The sequence below is a fragment of the Phocoena sinus genome, chromosome 2 (assembly GCF_008692025.1).
Source record: "Phocoena sinus isolate mPhoSin1 chromosome 2, mPhoSin1.pri, whole genome shotgun sequence".
NCBI classification, from domain to species: domain Eukaryota; kingdom Metazoa; phylum Chordata; class Mammalia; order Artiodactyla; family Phocoenidae; genus Phocoena; species Phocoena sinus.
Genome location: NC_045764.1, coordinates 24,325,598 through 24,342,011, shown reverse-complemented (window position 1 = coordinate 24,342,011; position 16,414 = coordinate 24,325,598). Strand labels below are relative to the sequence as shown.

The window sequence follows — 16,414 nt, the reverse complement described above, 5'->3', positions numbered from 1 at the left end:
ATGCCATTTTGCACTCCCACCAACAGTGTATGGAGTTTCAGTTGCTAAACATCCTCACCAGCACGTGGTATTGCCAGTTTTTCAAATTTTAGCCTTTCTAATAGGTAGGTCTAGTGGTATCTCATTGTCTTTTTTTTTTTTTTTTTTTTTTTTTTTTTTTGCGGTATGTGGGCCTCTCACTGTTGTGGCCTCTCCCGTTGCGGAGCACAGGCTCCGGGTGCGCAGGCTCAGCGGCCATGGCTCACGGGCCCAGCCGCTCCGCGGCATGTGGGATCTTCCCGGACCGGGGCACGAACCTGTGCTCCCTGCATCGGCAGGCGGACTCTCAACCACTGCGCCACCAGGGAAGCCCTCATTGCGCTTTTAACTTGCATCTTCTCTGTAACCAATGAGGTTCAGCACTTTTTCATGTGTCTGTCACTTGTACAGTCTTCTTGGATGAAATGTATTTTTATCTTCATTCCGCAAGTATATTTTCGCTGGATATAGAATTACAGTTTTCTTCTTTTAGCATTCTAAAGACATTAATTCACCATCTCTTAGTCTCCATTGTTTCTGATGAGACATTTGTTGTTATTTAAATTGCTGTTCCTGTATAAGGAATATATCATTTTTCTCTTGATGCTTTGAAGATTTTCCTCTTTATGTTTGGTTATCAGCAATTTGACTAGGTTGTGTTTCTTTATATTTGTGTTGCTTATTCACTGAGATTCCTGAACCCATTAATTTAGATCTTTCAGCTACTCTGGTAAATTTGGAGTCATTGTTTCTTCATCTATTCTTTTCTTCCACAATCTCTGTGGCCACATCTTCTGAGTCACCAAGTACACATGATATGGTTGCTCAGATCCCTGGGATTCTATTCATCTTTCCCTCCCTTCCTTCCAATCATTTTTTTCCTCTCTGTTCTTCAGATAGTATAATTTCTATTTTCAAGGTCATGAACTCTTTGCTCTGTCATCTCTATTCTGCTATTAAGCCCTTCCAATGAATTTGCTTATCTTGGATATTGTATTTTTTGGTTCTAAAATTTCTCTTTTTTATCTTCTCTACTTCTGTTCTGGCACTTCCTATCTTTTTATTCATTACAAGAATATTTTCCTTTACATCAATGGTTTGAAACTTTAGAGTATATCCGAATTATCTAGAGAGCTTTTTAAAAACATAGCCTGCTAAGTCTCACCCCAAAGTTTGTGATTCAGTTGATCTGAGGTGAGGTCAGCAAATCTGTATTTCCAACAAGTTCCCAGGAGATGCTGAAGCTGCTGGTGCAAAGACTACACTTTGAGAACCACTGCTTTACACCATGGAGCTTAGTTGTAATAGGGGCTTTAAAATACTTGTCTGCTAATTTCAACATCTGGGACATGTTGGATTTGCTCTGTGTTGATTTATCTTTTCTACTGAGAATGAGTCTGATTTTCCTATTACTTCATGCATTGAGCAACTCTGGATTGAAACCTGGATGTTTTAAATATATATCACAGAGACTCTGGATTGTGTTATATTCCTCCCAAGAGTGTTGATTTTTCTGTTTTAGCAAGCAATTAACTTGGCTGGACTCAAACTACACACTCTGTCTCTTGAGAAGCAGCTCAAATCTCAGTTCAGTTCTTTCATCCTTAGCAAGGCTTCTTGGAGCTTTCCTGGCACATACATGGTTCAGGGATCAGTTAAAGATTTAGGCAGAGTTTATACACTGGATTTGTGGTCTTCCCTCCTGCCTCTCCCCTGTCTGAGTCTTCCCTCACTTCCCAGTAGCTGTGGTTGCCCAAATTCTGTTAACTGGTTCATCAGGCCAGAAAGACCTTGAATTTTATATCACTGTTTTCATTATCCCCTAGGTTGTCAACTGTGGCTGACCTTAAGCCAAAAGTCTGTAAAAAATGGGTGACCACTCCTGCTACTACTTTCTTCCAAGCATCTGTTCCCCTCTAAGATCCTTCTGCTTTTGTTCATTTTCCATGTCTCTCAGGTACTAGTTTTGGTATTCTGCCCAGAATTTATAGTTGCTATCTACAGAGGGATCAATTCAGTATGAGCTTACTCAGCCAATACTAGAAGCAAAACTCCCTCCTAACACTTTAAAAATAAATATGAAATTTTCCAAAATTACCCACTACTATAAATTTTTTTATCAGACATTGCAATACTATAGAAATGTATCTACTTTGAAATACATAAACTGAGATAAACAAGTTCCTGTAAGTAAGAGAGATTACATCTTTATATGACTCATGGAAAGAAACCAAGGTAATTCACATTTCCATGTCTTTTTATAGAAGTTAAGTTGAAAATGCAATTATATTTTTATGTTACCAGAACAAAATTATCCAATGTATGTTGAGAAACCAATATGCTCCTTTCCTTTATGTTTCTTCAGAAATCAAAATCAAAGGAATTCTAGGTTGGCTGTTTTTCTGCAAGTCGTCTGGCCTCATTCATGCATATTAGGTATTGAGTTTCTTTTTGATGACATGACCCAATACACTGCCTGAAAAGCCTCTAAGTAAGTTAAAATGCATTTTATCCTACTTAATAAGGGAAAGCTACAACCGTGTAACCTATTTTCATTTCAACTCACTGCCTGAGGGTAATTTATAAAGGATCAATAGCAAAACTGTTACCTTTGAGTTTATTTTACTAAGCATTTGCCTGTGTCAATCCATCTCAGAACAGCCTCGGATTGTTAAACATCCCCAGGGTAACGTATTCCACGCATCCACTTCCACACTACCCCTCCTCTGGTACACACGAGATGTGTGATTAAAAAATGATTCATGATAAGCATTCCATTAAAGAACACTTGTAGCCTGTTAACATCATCCAGCAAAGTACCAGTAATGCAATGCACGTGCCACCAAGGCAGATAACAATCCTGTCGATTAAATAAACGGACAGCAAGAAACAAAGGGGGCATCTTTGTAACAAGTGCATTCCTAATGAATACGCCAGCATTTTTATTAATACAGATTTCATCTTGGTAGCTGAATCCTGAAAGCTCAGAGGCCACCTGGGGATATGGCTCCTGGCTCCACTATAAAGATCCGTTTGGACAACGGCTGGCTGATGGGAGCAGAAGACAGATAAAAAGACACCTTGGGGGAACCGTGTTGTCACAGAAGAAATAACTCCCTAAATCCAGAACAAGGGGGAGATGTGAGGAGTTTCTTCCCAAGGCTAAAGAGTTAGGGAAGGACAATCTCCCGTCTGGAAGAAAGCACAACCTCAAAGGGGTTTGAGGATGCAATGAGGAGTTTCCACAATCACAAATAAAAGGCAACGAGGCCAGCAGATTCCATGACAAGTGATGTCAACACAGTTTGAAGTGTAGTAAGACTCCACGGACTTAATATGCCTTAAGAGCTAACCAGCTGTTGTTCCCATGGTGGCAGGTCGCACAGCTGTCTCCACACCACCTCACACCCTTCATACAGCTCTTTCAACGCTTCAGAAAAGCTACCTTTGTGAAAGGCAAAGTCATCCAGTAGAAGTTCATTCAATCATGTAAGGAGCCCTGATTTCCAACCCTGCCACTGACGTGTTTCCGTATTTATGAGCACAAGCTGACCTCGTCATCAACCTACTTAATTCTCCAAAATCTGATTATGATTTATGCTCAGTGTTGAGCTTCTCTCTGTTAAGCCAGCTCTTCCCATCAGAAAGCGTTGCCAACTGAATCCCTGGAGTAAAAATTATCGGTGGGGCAGCAATGAATCAGCAGCTCTAGGCGCACATGCCCAGAAAACAATTCTTTGGTGTGGGAGCACATTGCACTGTAGTATCTGGAGTCTCCAACCAGAGGACTGCATCTTTTTTCTTAGCATAAAAAATTAACTCTCATAACTAAACGCACGTTAAACATACAAGGCTATACATCTCTGCCTCACTCTCAAAACGAACATGATAATTCACATCCTTTTTTAGTTCCTATGGTTGATACAGTTTACATGAATAATTTGTAAACTATTTTCTACAACAAACTCCTATAAATAAGCAAGTACACACGTTTGAACACACACACACACGCACACACACACACACGCACACACACACACACACGGAGTTATTTTATATGTCTCTGTGCCAATAAGCTGTATTTGAAGAAGGAGGTGGCTTAAAGTAAGCACAGCAGCAAACTGTTGGGTTAGCATGTTATTACTTTAATCCAATAAAAAATTTAGGGACATATATTAAGAATATACCTCAGGAGCAGAGAATCTCCCATTCAATGAACTTATCAATATCACACTCCATAGCACTCAGCTAATGGTGGCCCTGGTGGCTGGCTGTCCACCAAACTCTGTCCTCCTCCTGCCAGTGTACAGGCTCAAGGTGGGGGGACAGCCCAGCCAGGGCACACTGCCTGGTCTCACTCATGGCATGGTGTAGCCGAGTGACTAGTTCTCAACGACAGAAGGTGACAGGAGTAAGATGTAATATGTGTCAATATCAAGCTACAGTGTCTAGAACTAGGGTTATCTCCTGCTGGTTCTCTTTTCCTATCTGCTCACTAGACGAAGCTGAGTACAGACCTAGACCAAGGCTCAGTGCAAGGAGAAGAACCACCTGGTAATCAGGAACAACCTGGACCGTCCACAAGTGAGAGAAAAACTTACGACATGTTTAGTAGTCAACCTGTCACTACAGCCCAGCATCTCCCTAACTGACACAAAAACGGAAACGAGGACTTTTCAAAACTGACAAAAAGGCTTAGCATCCCATGGTACAGGGTAGCACCCTAACCTCATCTTGTTCAATAAATAAAAAGCAACTTATACAACTTACACAGCTCAAGGTGGACAACATTAATGAGTAAAGGCATAGCAAGAACCAGGCTTCTTACGTTTCTGAAGCAGAAGGGAGGCGCTTCTTCTGTTCCATGCTGCTTGTGATAATCCGCCCAGTCGAAGTCCTGGCCAGAGTAACCTGTGCGTGAGAAAATGCAGAGAAAACGCATTAACCAAGCCGCATCTCAGACCAATGAACAGCGCCAGGGTGTGTCGGGAATTTAAAGTAATAAGGGCGGCAAGTATAGGCCCCCTCCCCAAAAAGTGAAGCCCTTTCTCATGTGTGACAACGTATTGGATTTTATGAGGGTTCAATGAAATACTGTAGACAGTGTAAAGTACTAAATATAGGTAGGGTGTACCATCATTATCATAATTCGGTGCTTGAAACCAGGTGAAGAAGGGGGGAATTTACCCCCGTCAGTGCATGCCGGGGCATAGATTTGCTCTGGGGGAGAACAGATGAGACAGAGCATTCCACAGAGCACACCTGCACAAGGCACTTGGCAGAAATACACAACACGTGCCTTCATATCAATTCTGAGTTCAGGTGAACTTACATCTCGACATCTTCGTGGAAACCATGAGATTTTATTGGAAAACAACACTAGAGGAGAATACTTTTTAAAGAGTAACTGAAGGTAAGACAAATGGCCAAAAAGGAGTTGAGATTCTAGCGGGAAATCTTCCAAAGACACGGAAGTCAGGGAGGAATAAACCTTGCCTTAGAATTGAATCACGAAGGAGGATGGAAACTGAGAACTGGGGAAGGTGCGCCTCTCTGGATGAAGTTTTGGGGGCACATTTGAGATACTGGGGGAGTTTGAGAACCAACTATTCATATGTACTAACTTTAACAAGTTTTTTTTCTTTCTTTCTTTATTCATTTCATTTGGGGTTGGGGGAAGAGGTACATAATTATACAATATATATCGATCTATCGTGACCTCCAAAACAAGACATGGGAGAAGTTTGTAACATAAAACAAGGGCTTCCCTGGTGGCGCAGTGGTTGAGAGTCCGCCTGCCGATGCAGGGGACACGGGTTCGTGCCCCGGTCTGGGAAGATCCCACATGCCGCAGAGCGGCTGGGCCCGTGAGCCATGGCCACTGAGCCTGCGCGTCCGGAGCCTGTGCTCCGCAACGCGGGAGGCCACAACAGTGAGAGGCCCACATACCGCAAAAAAAACCATAAAACAAGAAAGGAGTTGAGTGTATGGCTGAACCTAGGTAGGAAAATACCTCTTAATGTGTCATTTGCATTTCCTGTGAACAAAGGAAGGGAATGGAACCAAAAAATACGGCACCAATCAGGATTACCTGAAACTGTGCAAAATGCCCCTATAATCATCACTTAACAGTTCTCTCTTCACTGGTTTAAGTATATGTAAAATAAATCTATAAGGGATTTCTTAAGTATATTTTTAAGCCAAGCCCCTGATTTCTTTGCCCTGTATCATCATAAATTCTACACCTGCAAATTCACTTAACATGGGGAATTCTGTTACTAAATCCACACTTGCAGAAAGACTACAGAAATTCCATATTGAAGAAATTCAAGATACTGTTTGCTTCCTACCTCCACCTGTACAAAATAGTATGCTTTTCATTAAGTAAGCTCAATTTACTCAATTCTTTAAAAGATGGGGATGGAGGTTAACCAAGAAGGCAGTTGTCTTTTTGGCCCAGGGACTGACCCTCCCCCCTCCCCCCTCCCCTGCCGACCATCAGTGACAGAGCACACCCCCCACCCCCAACTAGCTCCTGAGACGTCCCTACTTTCCAACGAGGAGATAAGACGTCTCAGAGTCCTGAGATGCTGTGTAATCTTTCTAGCTGGTTTTGAAGAGGTTCTGCACATTCTTCCACATTCCCTTCCCCCCAGACCTTCTGTCCAGAGCTGTCCCTCCAGCCAGAGGGCTCTGGAAGCAACCAAACCAACCTTCTCCTGAACATTTGCAAACAAAGCAAATGTGTCTTAATCAAGGCACTGCGAGTTTCTTTACAATAATGTAATCGTCCACTTAGAGTACTTTCTCTGTAACTGGTTTGGAGCAAATCCTTGCGTTAATATGTAAGAATAGAAGAATTCACCGAAAGACACCTCAAACTGGTGAGAAGTCACCCCACTGTGTGAAAATACTGAACCAGAAAGGAGAACTAGATGAAGGACCCAGTTCTACCAGGACTTGGATGAACCAAGGCCGAAGTAAATTAAGTCTTCTGTACCTGGCTTTCCCTCTCTACTAATCCGCAAGAGAAAGAAAAGAGCTTCAAACTCTCCTCAAACCGCTGCATTTCATGATTCAGAGCCACTACTACTAATTACCATTGCTGTTTAGGATTATCTCCCTTCCCTCTGTGGTTAATCCCCTTCTCTTCTCCTAGGGGAAAAGTGTGACAGGTTGGATGAAGAGAGGATATGTAACAAGACACTCCCTAGAAGAGCTCTCAAGTGAACAGCTGGAAACAAGCTGAATCCTGCAACAGAAGGACCCTGGTTGTTTAGGCCCACGGCTAACTGGCTTTGTTAAGGTCAAGACCTCGTTCTGTTACATATCTCTTCCCTGGACCTCTGCTACTTCCTGAGTTAGTTTGTGAGCAAAGGGAAATCTTATCAAGATCATGTGGGAAGGGGAGAAATAGGAAAAAACCATACAAATGCACAGCAAACCATTTTCTGAAACAACATCAAATTTAGGTATATGGTCGGTATCTGTTCAGATAAAACTTTCCAACTTAGGGGTCACCTCTACACCCTATACAGATAGACATTTAGCTGGATTTTCTATCACATTCATAACCACCAACTTCCAATGGATTTTCAACCCACTCCATAAATGCCAGGCTCACGGTTTCTTGGACCTATATTCAATCTTTCTACATCTAGTCTCCAAGATTCTCTATGGGGAGCCACTTTTAATCTAATAATTTCAGGATATATCCAACTCTTGCTGGGTACCTAAGCAACAAGCCATTATTCTGTCCCCAGAACTCTCTGCTTTCCTTGAATATTTGAACAGCTTCAACTCCTCTGCCTCCTCCTTCTCTTAGGGGCCTTTATTTGCTTTATCACTTAAAATTCTTCTCCTTCAGTCTGATAATGAGCTCGCTTTGTAAGGCATTTTTGTGACAGCTCAGAAAATAACTGTTACATAAAAACAAACTGCTGTGGCTCCTATAATAGAGACAACAGGGGTCAATTATGCTCATTAATCAACAAAGACAGAACAAGAAGTACTAAGGCTTAACCACAGCCAGGAAAGCATGTTTTAAACCCAGGAGGGAGGAAAACACCAGAGGGGAAAAGAAAATAAAAGGAAATCAAAACCCCTTGGGCTATTAAAATTTGCAACAAGCTGCCATCAGACTGTTGAACTTCCACCACTAGGGTTATTTAAGCTTTAATTAGTGTTTATTCTGCATGAAGTTCCAACTATTACAGGTCCAAAAGGAAACAGGTCAATGACCCATTTTTCCTTATGATACAAATTAATTGACATAAAACAGCTTCACTTGCAAACATTACTATTGACAGTGCAATTGGACAATTCTTCTGGAAAACAATTTGGCAGGAAAAACATCCATGAACTTTGACACAGCAATTGCACTTCTGGAAATGTAACCCATTAAAAAAAAACCCAAAACTGATAAAATGTGATACATTAAGATACAATGGCATTATTACTAATAATTCTGATTTTAAAAGATCTTTATATCCAAAAGTAGAAAATAACGTGAAACTTAGCCAAGTCCATGGAAAGTCACGCAGGCATGAAAATTGCACATGGTTTACTAAAAAAAGTCATGAAAAAATGATTACTGTAAGTTTAGATGAAAAGACTGCTACAAGCATACACAGAATTACCAAACTGACATTAAAATATGCAAAAGAAAAGACCTGAAGAAATGTAAGAAAAACTTACAAGGAAATATCAAAATAATTATCTGTGTGGTGGGACTCCTGGATACCTTTTTCTTCTACCTCCTTGTATTTTCCAAGTTTTCCCTAATGTTCATGAATTATTTCAATAATACAAAAATTTGGAAAGCATAGCATCTTCACTCTATCTTAAAAAGATAATCAAAGCACCAGTCAACCAATCCTGGAATACAGCATGACGACCTCCCCTCAGCCGTCCTCCTGCTTCTTTGCTAACAGAATCCTGACTGTATCCAGTTCCTAGAGGAAGTTAGGTCTCTCGTCAGCACGAGGAAGTGAATCATGACAACCCTGAGGCAATCGTGGCGGTCTCACACCCCTTGCCAGTGACTTGGGATGGAGGGAAGGGCAGGGCTTTAAAAAAGATTTCTCTCTCTCTCAAAAAAAAAAAAAAAAAAGAGACCACTGGAGTAAAAGGTCCTGTTCTGTGCTAGGTGGATATGAAAAAAAAGTACAATCTTAATAAAAAATAAAAATAGCAAAAGAATACCATGTTTGACATCTACCTGAATGACAAAATGAAAAACAATGATACAAATCCACCACTGTAAAGGCTGTCTAAAATAATTACATAGAAATACAAAGTTACATAGTCAAGGAAACAGAAATCTCAAAGAATATACACCAAAAGTTATTTTTTCAGGATAGGAAACTTTTTATCAGAATTTTAAAGAATAAATGCCTATTAAATCTGCAGTTAAAAAAAAGTCTTTAGAAATATACCCTGAAGTCCTATAAAGTGGCAACACTTTCTAAAGCAAGGAAATGTATCCATTTCATAACAATTCACTGGACGTCTCCAGCTTGCTGGACTCTGCTTAGTTACTGGTAAGACGGGGATGAAACAGGCATGTGCTCTGCTCTCACCTGCTCCGGCAGCTCAGAGAGTGACAGACACACGGCATGGGAAGAGTGACGCAGTGGGTAAAGGCAAGGATGGAGGGAGACGTGGAGAATGAGGAAGGAAAGCCCTGAAGAAAGCCACCCCTCATGATGGAAGATCACAGACCTCCAGGGAGATCTTCCACAACTCAGAGAACGTTCACATCCTTGAGGTGCTGGAGCACCTGGGGTTCATAGGAAGCTTCTTTAGCTTCTAGTCCAACTTCTCTTTGAAAGGAAATACGACACAATCATCTTCAAAGATCAGCAAATAGCAGGACGGAGATACAGGAATGAGAGACAACACCACAGAAACCACATTTTAATAAGAGCAGGTTCTTAACCCTTTCTCAGAAAATCTCATGAATCGTGAGAGCAGCCCTACTGGGCACTTTTCCAGGGCACCGCTCTCCTTACTGAATGGTGAGCTCTCTCCTTTCAAGCCCGAGGCTTTCAGCGAGTCCCTCGAACACTTACTCAGGCTTAGCCCATGATAGCATCTCCTTGAGTGAGCCTCACAGCCGCCCTGAGTGATACGTAGGATGCAAGTGCCCACTGCACAGGTGAGGCAGCAGGACCACACAGTCCTCAGGTGCAGGAGTGCTAGGTCAATTCCTGAGCAAGTGTTCTCAACAACCTCCTCATTTGTTTCATGAGTTTGCTTATAGGGAGCAAGATAAAAACCCTAGTAACTGATTAAAGCATTTCCTTTTGTCCATGTCATTTTTTAAAGAGCTACCATGCCCCCTCTGGAATCCACCAGCACCCTCCACACTCTCAACTGATGTTCATTTTCCAGACCTCCCTGATGGAGACCTTGAAAATTTACACATTCATTTTCCAATCGAATTATTCTGTTTTTACATTCATGGAATAGCGCAGGAAAAAAAAAGAAAAACAAAGACAGACAGGGGAGGGAAACAAATAAGTCAAGTTAGTATGAACACCAGCCATTCCAACTTCCTCATCTTTTAGAATAAAAATAAATGTTGAGAAGTATTTAATGCACGTATGGTCACAGTGTGACATGTACTGGGGGCAGGCTCAAAATGTTATTCTGAGTCATAAACAGTATTAGGAGATGTAGATATGTCCCCAGGATGGAATCTAACATCGTAAAGGCCAACTGCCAATGGCAAAACCATCTTAAGAGTCCTGAAGAACGAAGTAAACTCAGAGATAAGTGAACAAGAGGGAGGCTTAGTTTTCAACCATCAGAAATGTTTTCAGATATTAAAAAAAAACACCGAGAGTTTTAGTCCCCCAAATATTCGATCAAAAGTGCTTTTTGCTCGAGAATGAATCACAAAGCCAGAAATGAGAACATGCATCCAAGTCCAGTAACAAGGTGGGCTGATCAATAGCTCCCTCTTAGATGCCAGATGAAATAATAAAAAACTACTTACGAAAGCCCAGGGATGGAAGACAACCCTGCGCTCAAGGAAGGTGAGCGGCAGAAGCTGAGATTATTATAATGCCTGGCCTCAGTCGACAAAAAAGTAACCAGACCATCTTAGCCCTGTCCCTGGAGGGAGAAGCAGCGGAGCAGACATGGCTGCCACCTGCCCAACGTTCTGTTTAGGGGGAGAAAGAGAAGAACCACTCGCTCATCCAAGGCAGTGGCACACACGGCTGTAAGGTCCAATTTCACAGTTCTGTATGGTACAGACTGAGAAATTAATGTAAGATTCACCCGTTAGTTCCTTAAATAATCAGGGACACCTACGTGTACCAGGCATTGTTTTATGTGCTGGGGAAAGGGAAGTGAATAAAAAAGATTTTTAAAACCCTCACTTTCTAGTAGGAAGATAAAGTGATAAATACTCTAGGACTTGCGAAAATCCTAAAACACTGGCCAGGCACTAACGCAAAAGCAGACCGAAGAAACGAATCTTTCGGTCTAAAGATTTTGCAACTCCCACAGAAATAACAATCGTCACTGAAAATGAGCTCACAATGAAAACTCACAAACCACATAAGGACACAAATGAACGTGAGAGTCAGACAAAACAGACTTTAGAGCAAAACGCTTCACTAGGGATAAAGCGGGTCATCACCAGGAAGTTCTAACCATCCTCACCCTGAATGCCCTTACACAGCTTCAAACACATACACACACACACACACACACACACACACACACACACACACTCGTGAAGCTGACAAACCCTCAATCTCAGAATATTTTAACGCACCTTTTAGAAAATTATAGAACAAACAAAAATATAGGGAGAACATATAATATTTGAACAATTCAATGAAAGTTTGACCTAACAGAATGATCTGACATGAAATTTGGAAACACGGCTAAAACAGACACTTCTGTACATATATATACATGACCAAAACTGTCTCAAGCAGAAGTGGTAGCCATGACTAAATATATAACAATTGAAGGAAATAAATTCATACTCCATAAAATACAAACTAAAGGAGAACCAGCTCCAGACGGTTTTACAAGCTACTTTCACCAAACCTTCAAGAATCAGCTAAACTGTATCTTCTACAAACTGTTCCTGAGACACACTGCTTAGGAAGGTGACTAGATATGAAATAAATACACAGAAATCAGTGGTATTCTATTAGATGGTTTACAGCCAATAAAAAAGAATAAATTCTAAAAAAATGTAAAAATCTAATTCATAACAGCAAGCTAAAGGACAACGCACCCAGGAAAAAATTCTAGAAAAAAATTCTAGAAAAAGATTTCAAGTTATAGAAAGATAATAAAATAAAATGCCAATTTTCTAAATTAATCTATAAATGCAATGCCAATTAAAATCCAATGGGGTTCTTCATGGAGCCTTTTAAGTTGATTCTAAAATTCACGTACAAGAATAACCTGCCAAAAATAACTAGTCAATTTTGAAAAGGGAGAAAGCAGAGGCATTCACCTGATATCAAGACATATTATAAAGTAAAATCAATTTTATAAACTGAGGTATTTGTACAGGGATGGACAAATAGACCAATGAAGCAGAATAACTAAGAATAAGATATGGTTCACAACCATAAAGGAACTTGCTATATGCCAGTGGTGGCATTGCCAGTCAGAGGGGAAACAGAAGATTACTCAATAAATGATGCTGAGACAATTAGCGAATTTGAAAATCCAATTCAACTCAAGCAAAAAAAAAAAAAAAAAAAACCAAAAAACAAGTAAGCAAAACTTTTTTCTCTTCTCATGCCATGCAAAACTTAATTCCAAGTAGGTTAAAGAGTCATATATGGAAATACGGAAATCAAACTGCAAGACTTAAAAAAAAACATAGAAGAACATCAGTAGGAAAGATTTCTAATGACTTTTAAACAAATCAGAACAGAAGAGATGGATATTCGACTACATTATAATTTAATACTTTAATATAATATAAAACACCATTTAAAGGTGGAGAAACTGGCCACAGACTAGTGAAACCCATTGCTGAGAAAGAATTCATATTAGCCTATATAAAGACTTCCATCATCAAAAGAAAAAAGGGCAAAAATAGAATTGACAATTCAAAAGGAACACAAGTTGCCAACAAGCAGATGACGAAATGTGCAGCTGCACTAGTTAGTGATCAGGAACACGCCACTCACACAAGGAACCCATTTCCCCGCCATCAGAATGGCAACGTTCAAGCTTAAGAATGATCACCTAACAGGGTGGGCAATGTAAACTGGGAACTCTCAGACACTACTGGTGGAGACGTAAACTTGTACAACACAGAAGAGCATGGGGTAATATCCGGGGAATTCCAGCAATTCCAGTTAGGGATAGCTCCCAAAGGATCTCTCACACTTGGGTACATGTGCAAAGATCTACATTTGTAGATCTGCAACAGGGAAAACTGGAAATAGCTTAAATGTCTATCAGTGGGAAATGCTTTCAAAAATTATAGTATATTCAAAAAGCAGCTAACGTGAATAAACAATCTACACACAGCAATGTGGAAAAAATCTGCAAAATGCTGACGAATAAAAAAGTTACATAAAGATACACAGAGCGTGATGCTGTTTACGTATATATCAACACAAGACCTACTGTAAAGTGACTAATAAAAAACAAGGAGAGACTGCTGCAAGACCTACTGCAAAGTGACTAATAAAAAACAAGGAGAGACTGCTGCAGAAGCCACAGCAGTCATGCAGTCAAAGCATAGAATCCTCAGCAAGGCGGTCGTCTTGCGGAGGTGAGTGGAGCGGGTTCCGGGAGAGAGGAAGGGAGGGGAATAGAGTGGGGACGGGACTTCAATTCAATTCATTCAATGCTCAACAAACAAGGACCGAGAACCCCACACTCTCCTAGCTGCTGGGCTGGAGCAGAGAACAAGACAGAAATGCCTGCCCTCCTCATCTTTCATTTTAGTGGAAAGACAGTTGAAAAGAAAAGAAGTAAAATATGTATTACTTGTTATTTTCTATGATAAAAGGTTCTATGGAGAAAAGCCATGCAGGGAAGGAGATACAAATGTTGGGGGTGGCGATTTGCTGATTAAACAGGGCTGCCAAGAGAGATGACACCAATTAGGGGACACCGGGGTCAAGACTGAAGAATCAGGAGGAGTGACCCAAGCAGAGGGAACAGCCAGTGCCAATGGCCTAATGGGGCGACATGCTCCGTGTTCCAGGAAGGACAAGGAGGCTGGTGTGAATGGGAGGACTGGGGGACGTCTTAAGACAGGAGGCCAGACCGGGTAGGCGCTGAAGGCTTTTGTCATGTCCTGGACCCTGACTTGGCCTCTGAGCCGCGTGGGATGGCCCTGGGAAGGCTAAGCAGAGGAGGGGGCGTGTGTGCTTTAGGTTTTTAACACCATCAGTCTGACTGCTGTGTTGAGAGTAGGCTGAGAAAACTGGAGGTCACTGGCGTAACCTGGGAGAGACAGGACGGTGACCTGGACCAGCGTGGTCTTGATGACACTTGGTCAGATCCTGAGAATATGGTCTGGATTTGCTGATGGATTACATAGGGGGTAAGAAATAGAAGAGTCAAGGTTGACCCGGTCTTCAATTATATCTATGATGCTCCGTTTCATTTTTTAAAACTCTGAATCAAAAACGGCAAAATGGTAGCATCTGCTCAATTGAGGTGGGACATCCATGAGTATGTTTATTATTTTCTGTCCCCATTGGTATGTCTGAAATAGGAGATGACAGAAAGGATTAAGTCACATGAGTCAGTGTCTGAGGAAAAGAGAATACCAATTAGGGTTCACCAATGTGGGTCTTGATAATCATTAAAAAAAACACCTTTACGGGTTTCCCTGGTGGCACAGTGGTTAAGAATCCGCCTACCAACGCAGGGGATATGGGTTCGAGCCCTGGCCCGGGCAGATCCCACATGCCGCGGAGCAACTAAGCCCGTGCGCCACAACTACTGAAGCCCGCGCGCCGTGCTCCACAATAAGAGAAGCCACTGCAATGAGAAGCCCGCACACTGCAACGAAGACCCAATGCAGCCAAAAATTAAATAAATAAATAAATTAAATAAATTAAAAGAAAAAACACCTTTGCTTCTTAAATTGTGTGAAGTTTGTATGTCTATTAAGATGACCAAAGAGCAGAGACGAAGTGCAAAAATAAGTGACTTATTTTAGCTTTTGCTCACACATTTTACAACAGAAATGGATAGGCTTCACTTGTCTACAAAGATCCCCCTGCTGATTCTGTGACTAATCTTGGGTGTTACATGCCAAGGAGATTAAGGAAATGATTTAAAAATAGCAAGTCATGGTTGGTAACCTATATGCATTTCTGTCTGCTTGATTTATTTACTTGTTTGACCCCGGTTCAGAGAGCCTGTAATACTGAATTGCTGTTTGTTGGGTTTCAGCGAATGGGATAAAATCTCCAAGATTCTGTCCTTTGCTTACCAAGAAAGCACATGCTCAAAGACAACGATAAAACATTTCGATCCATTCTAGCTTAGACTATTTGTATATAAAGTTTGGGGACAGATTTTTTTTTAATAGGAAAGGAGTCAAAATAATGTGAGTAGGGATGTATGCTGTCTGCACATCTCCTCTACCACCCAGGTGTCTTGTTTCATCAGCTGCTTCCCAATGGGGAATGAGTGGGTTACTCTCTTTTGGGGATCACGCCACACATTTTAACTATAAGCAGAAATCTAAACAATGTAATACTTTTGTGGGAAACATACCTACAAGAAAACATCTAAACTCACTTCTCAACATGTGTAATAAATCCTACATACTCTCAAAATTCAAGTGAAAAACAACAAACTTTTAAAAAGAGCATATACTTTCATACATTAATAAAGCAAAGAATGGTGTTGGAAAACATCCGACAGCATGATTCCCAGACCAGGTGTTGACACGTAAGACACAAGTTACTTCAAAAAGAAGCCATAAAATCATCACTACCGAAACCACCAGCATCTCTCAATTTTAATTCACTTTAATTACAAAAATAAACATACTTTACTACATATATGGTACACATAAATATACAGTCTCCCCAAATGGTAAGGGAGCTCAGTAACTAAAGCTGTGCCTTTGTTATAATGGCAAACACTTGGAATATTATTCTCTAGAATTGAAATTCTCCAAATGCTTTGACACACAGATCATTCCAGTCATGGGTAAGTCATGGTCCACTGACATCCCTCAGTCCTGCGTACGGCCACCAAAAAGCCCCCAAATTACTGAGAAGGATGGCTTTTGTGAAGGTACCAGTGAGAGAAAACAGCAATAAAGGGTGGATCTGGTTATACAGAAAAGGCATTCAATTTGGGATCTTAAGACTGGGGTTTTAAGCCAAGTTCAGCCCCAAGACTTAAAAAATCATTTAATACAACT

At 41.0% G+C, this 16,414-nt stretch overlaps 1 protein-coding gene across 4 annotated transcripts in view; it reads right to left on the bottom strand.

The window, feature by feature from the left end:
* SFMBT2 (Scm like with four mbt domains 2) overlaps positions 1 to 16,414 on the bottom strand; it is a 213,189-nt gene that overhangs the window by 56,933 nt on the left and 139,842 nt on the right. For all 4 annotated transcript variants that reach the window (XM_032623494.1, XM_032623493.1, XM_032623495.1 and 1 more), the window contains one exon: positions 4,847 to 4,929. In XM_032623494.1, the coding sequence (XP_032479385.1) occupies positions 4,847 to 4,929 (83 nt within the window). The remainder of the gene's footprint in view (positions 1 to 4,846; positions 4,930 to 16,414) is intronic.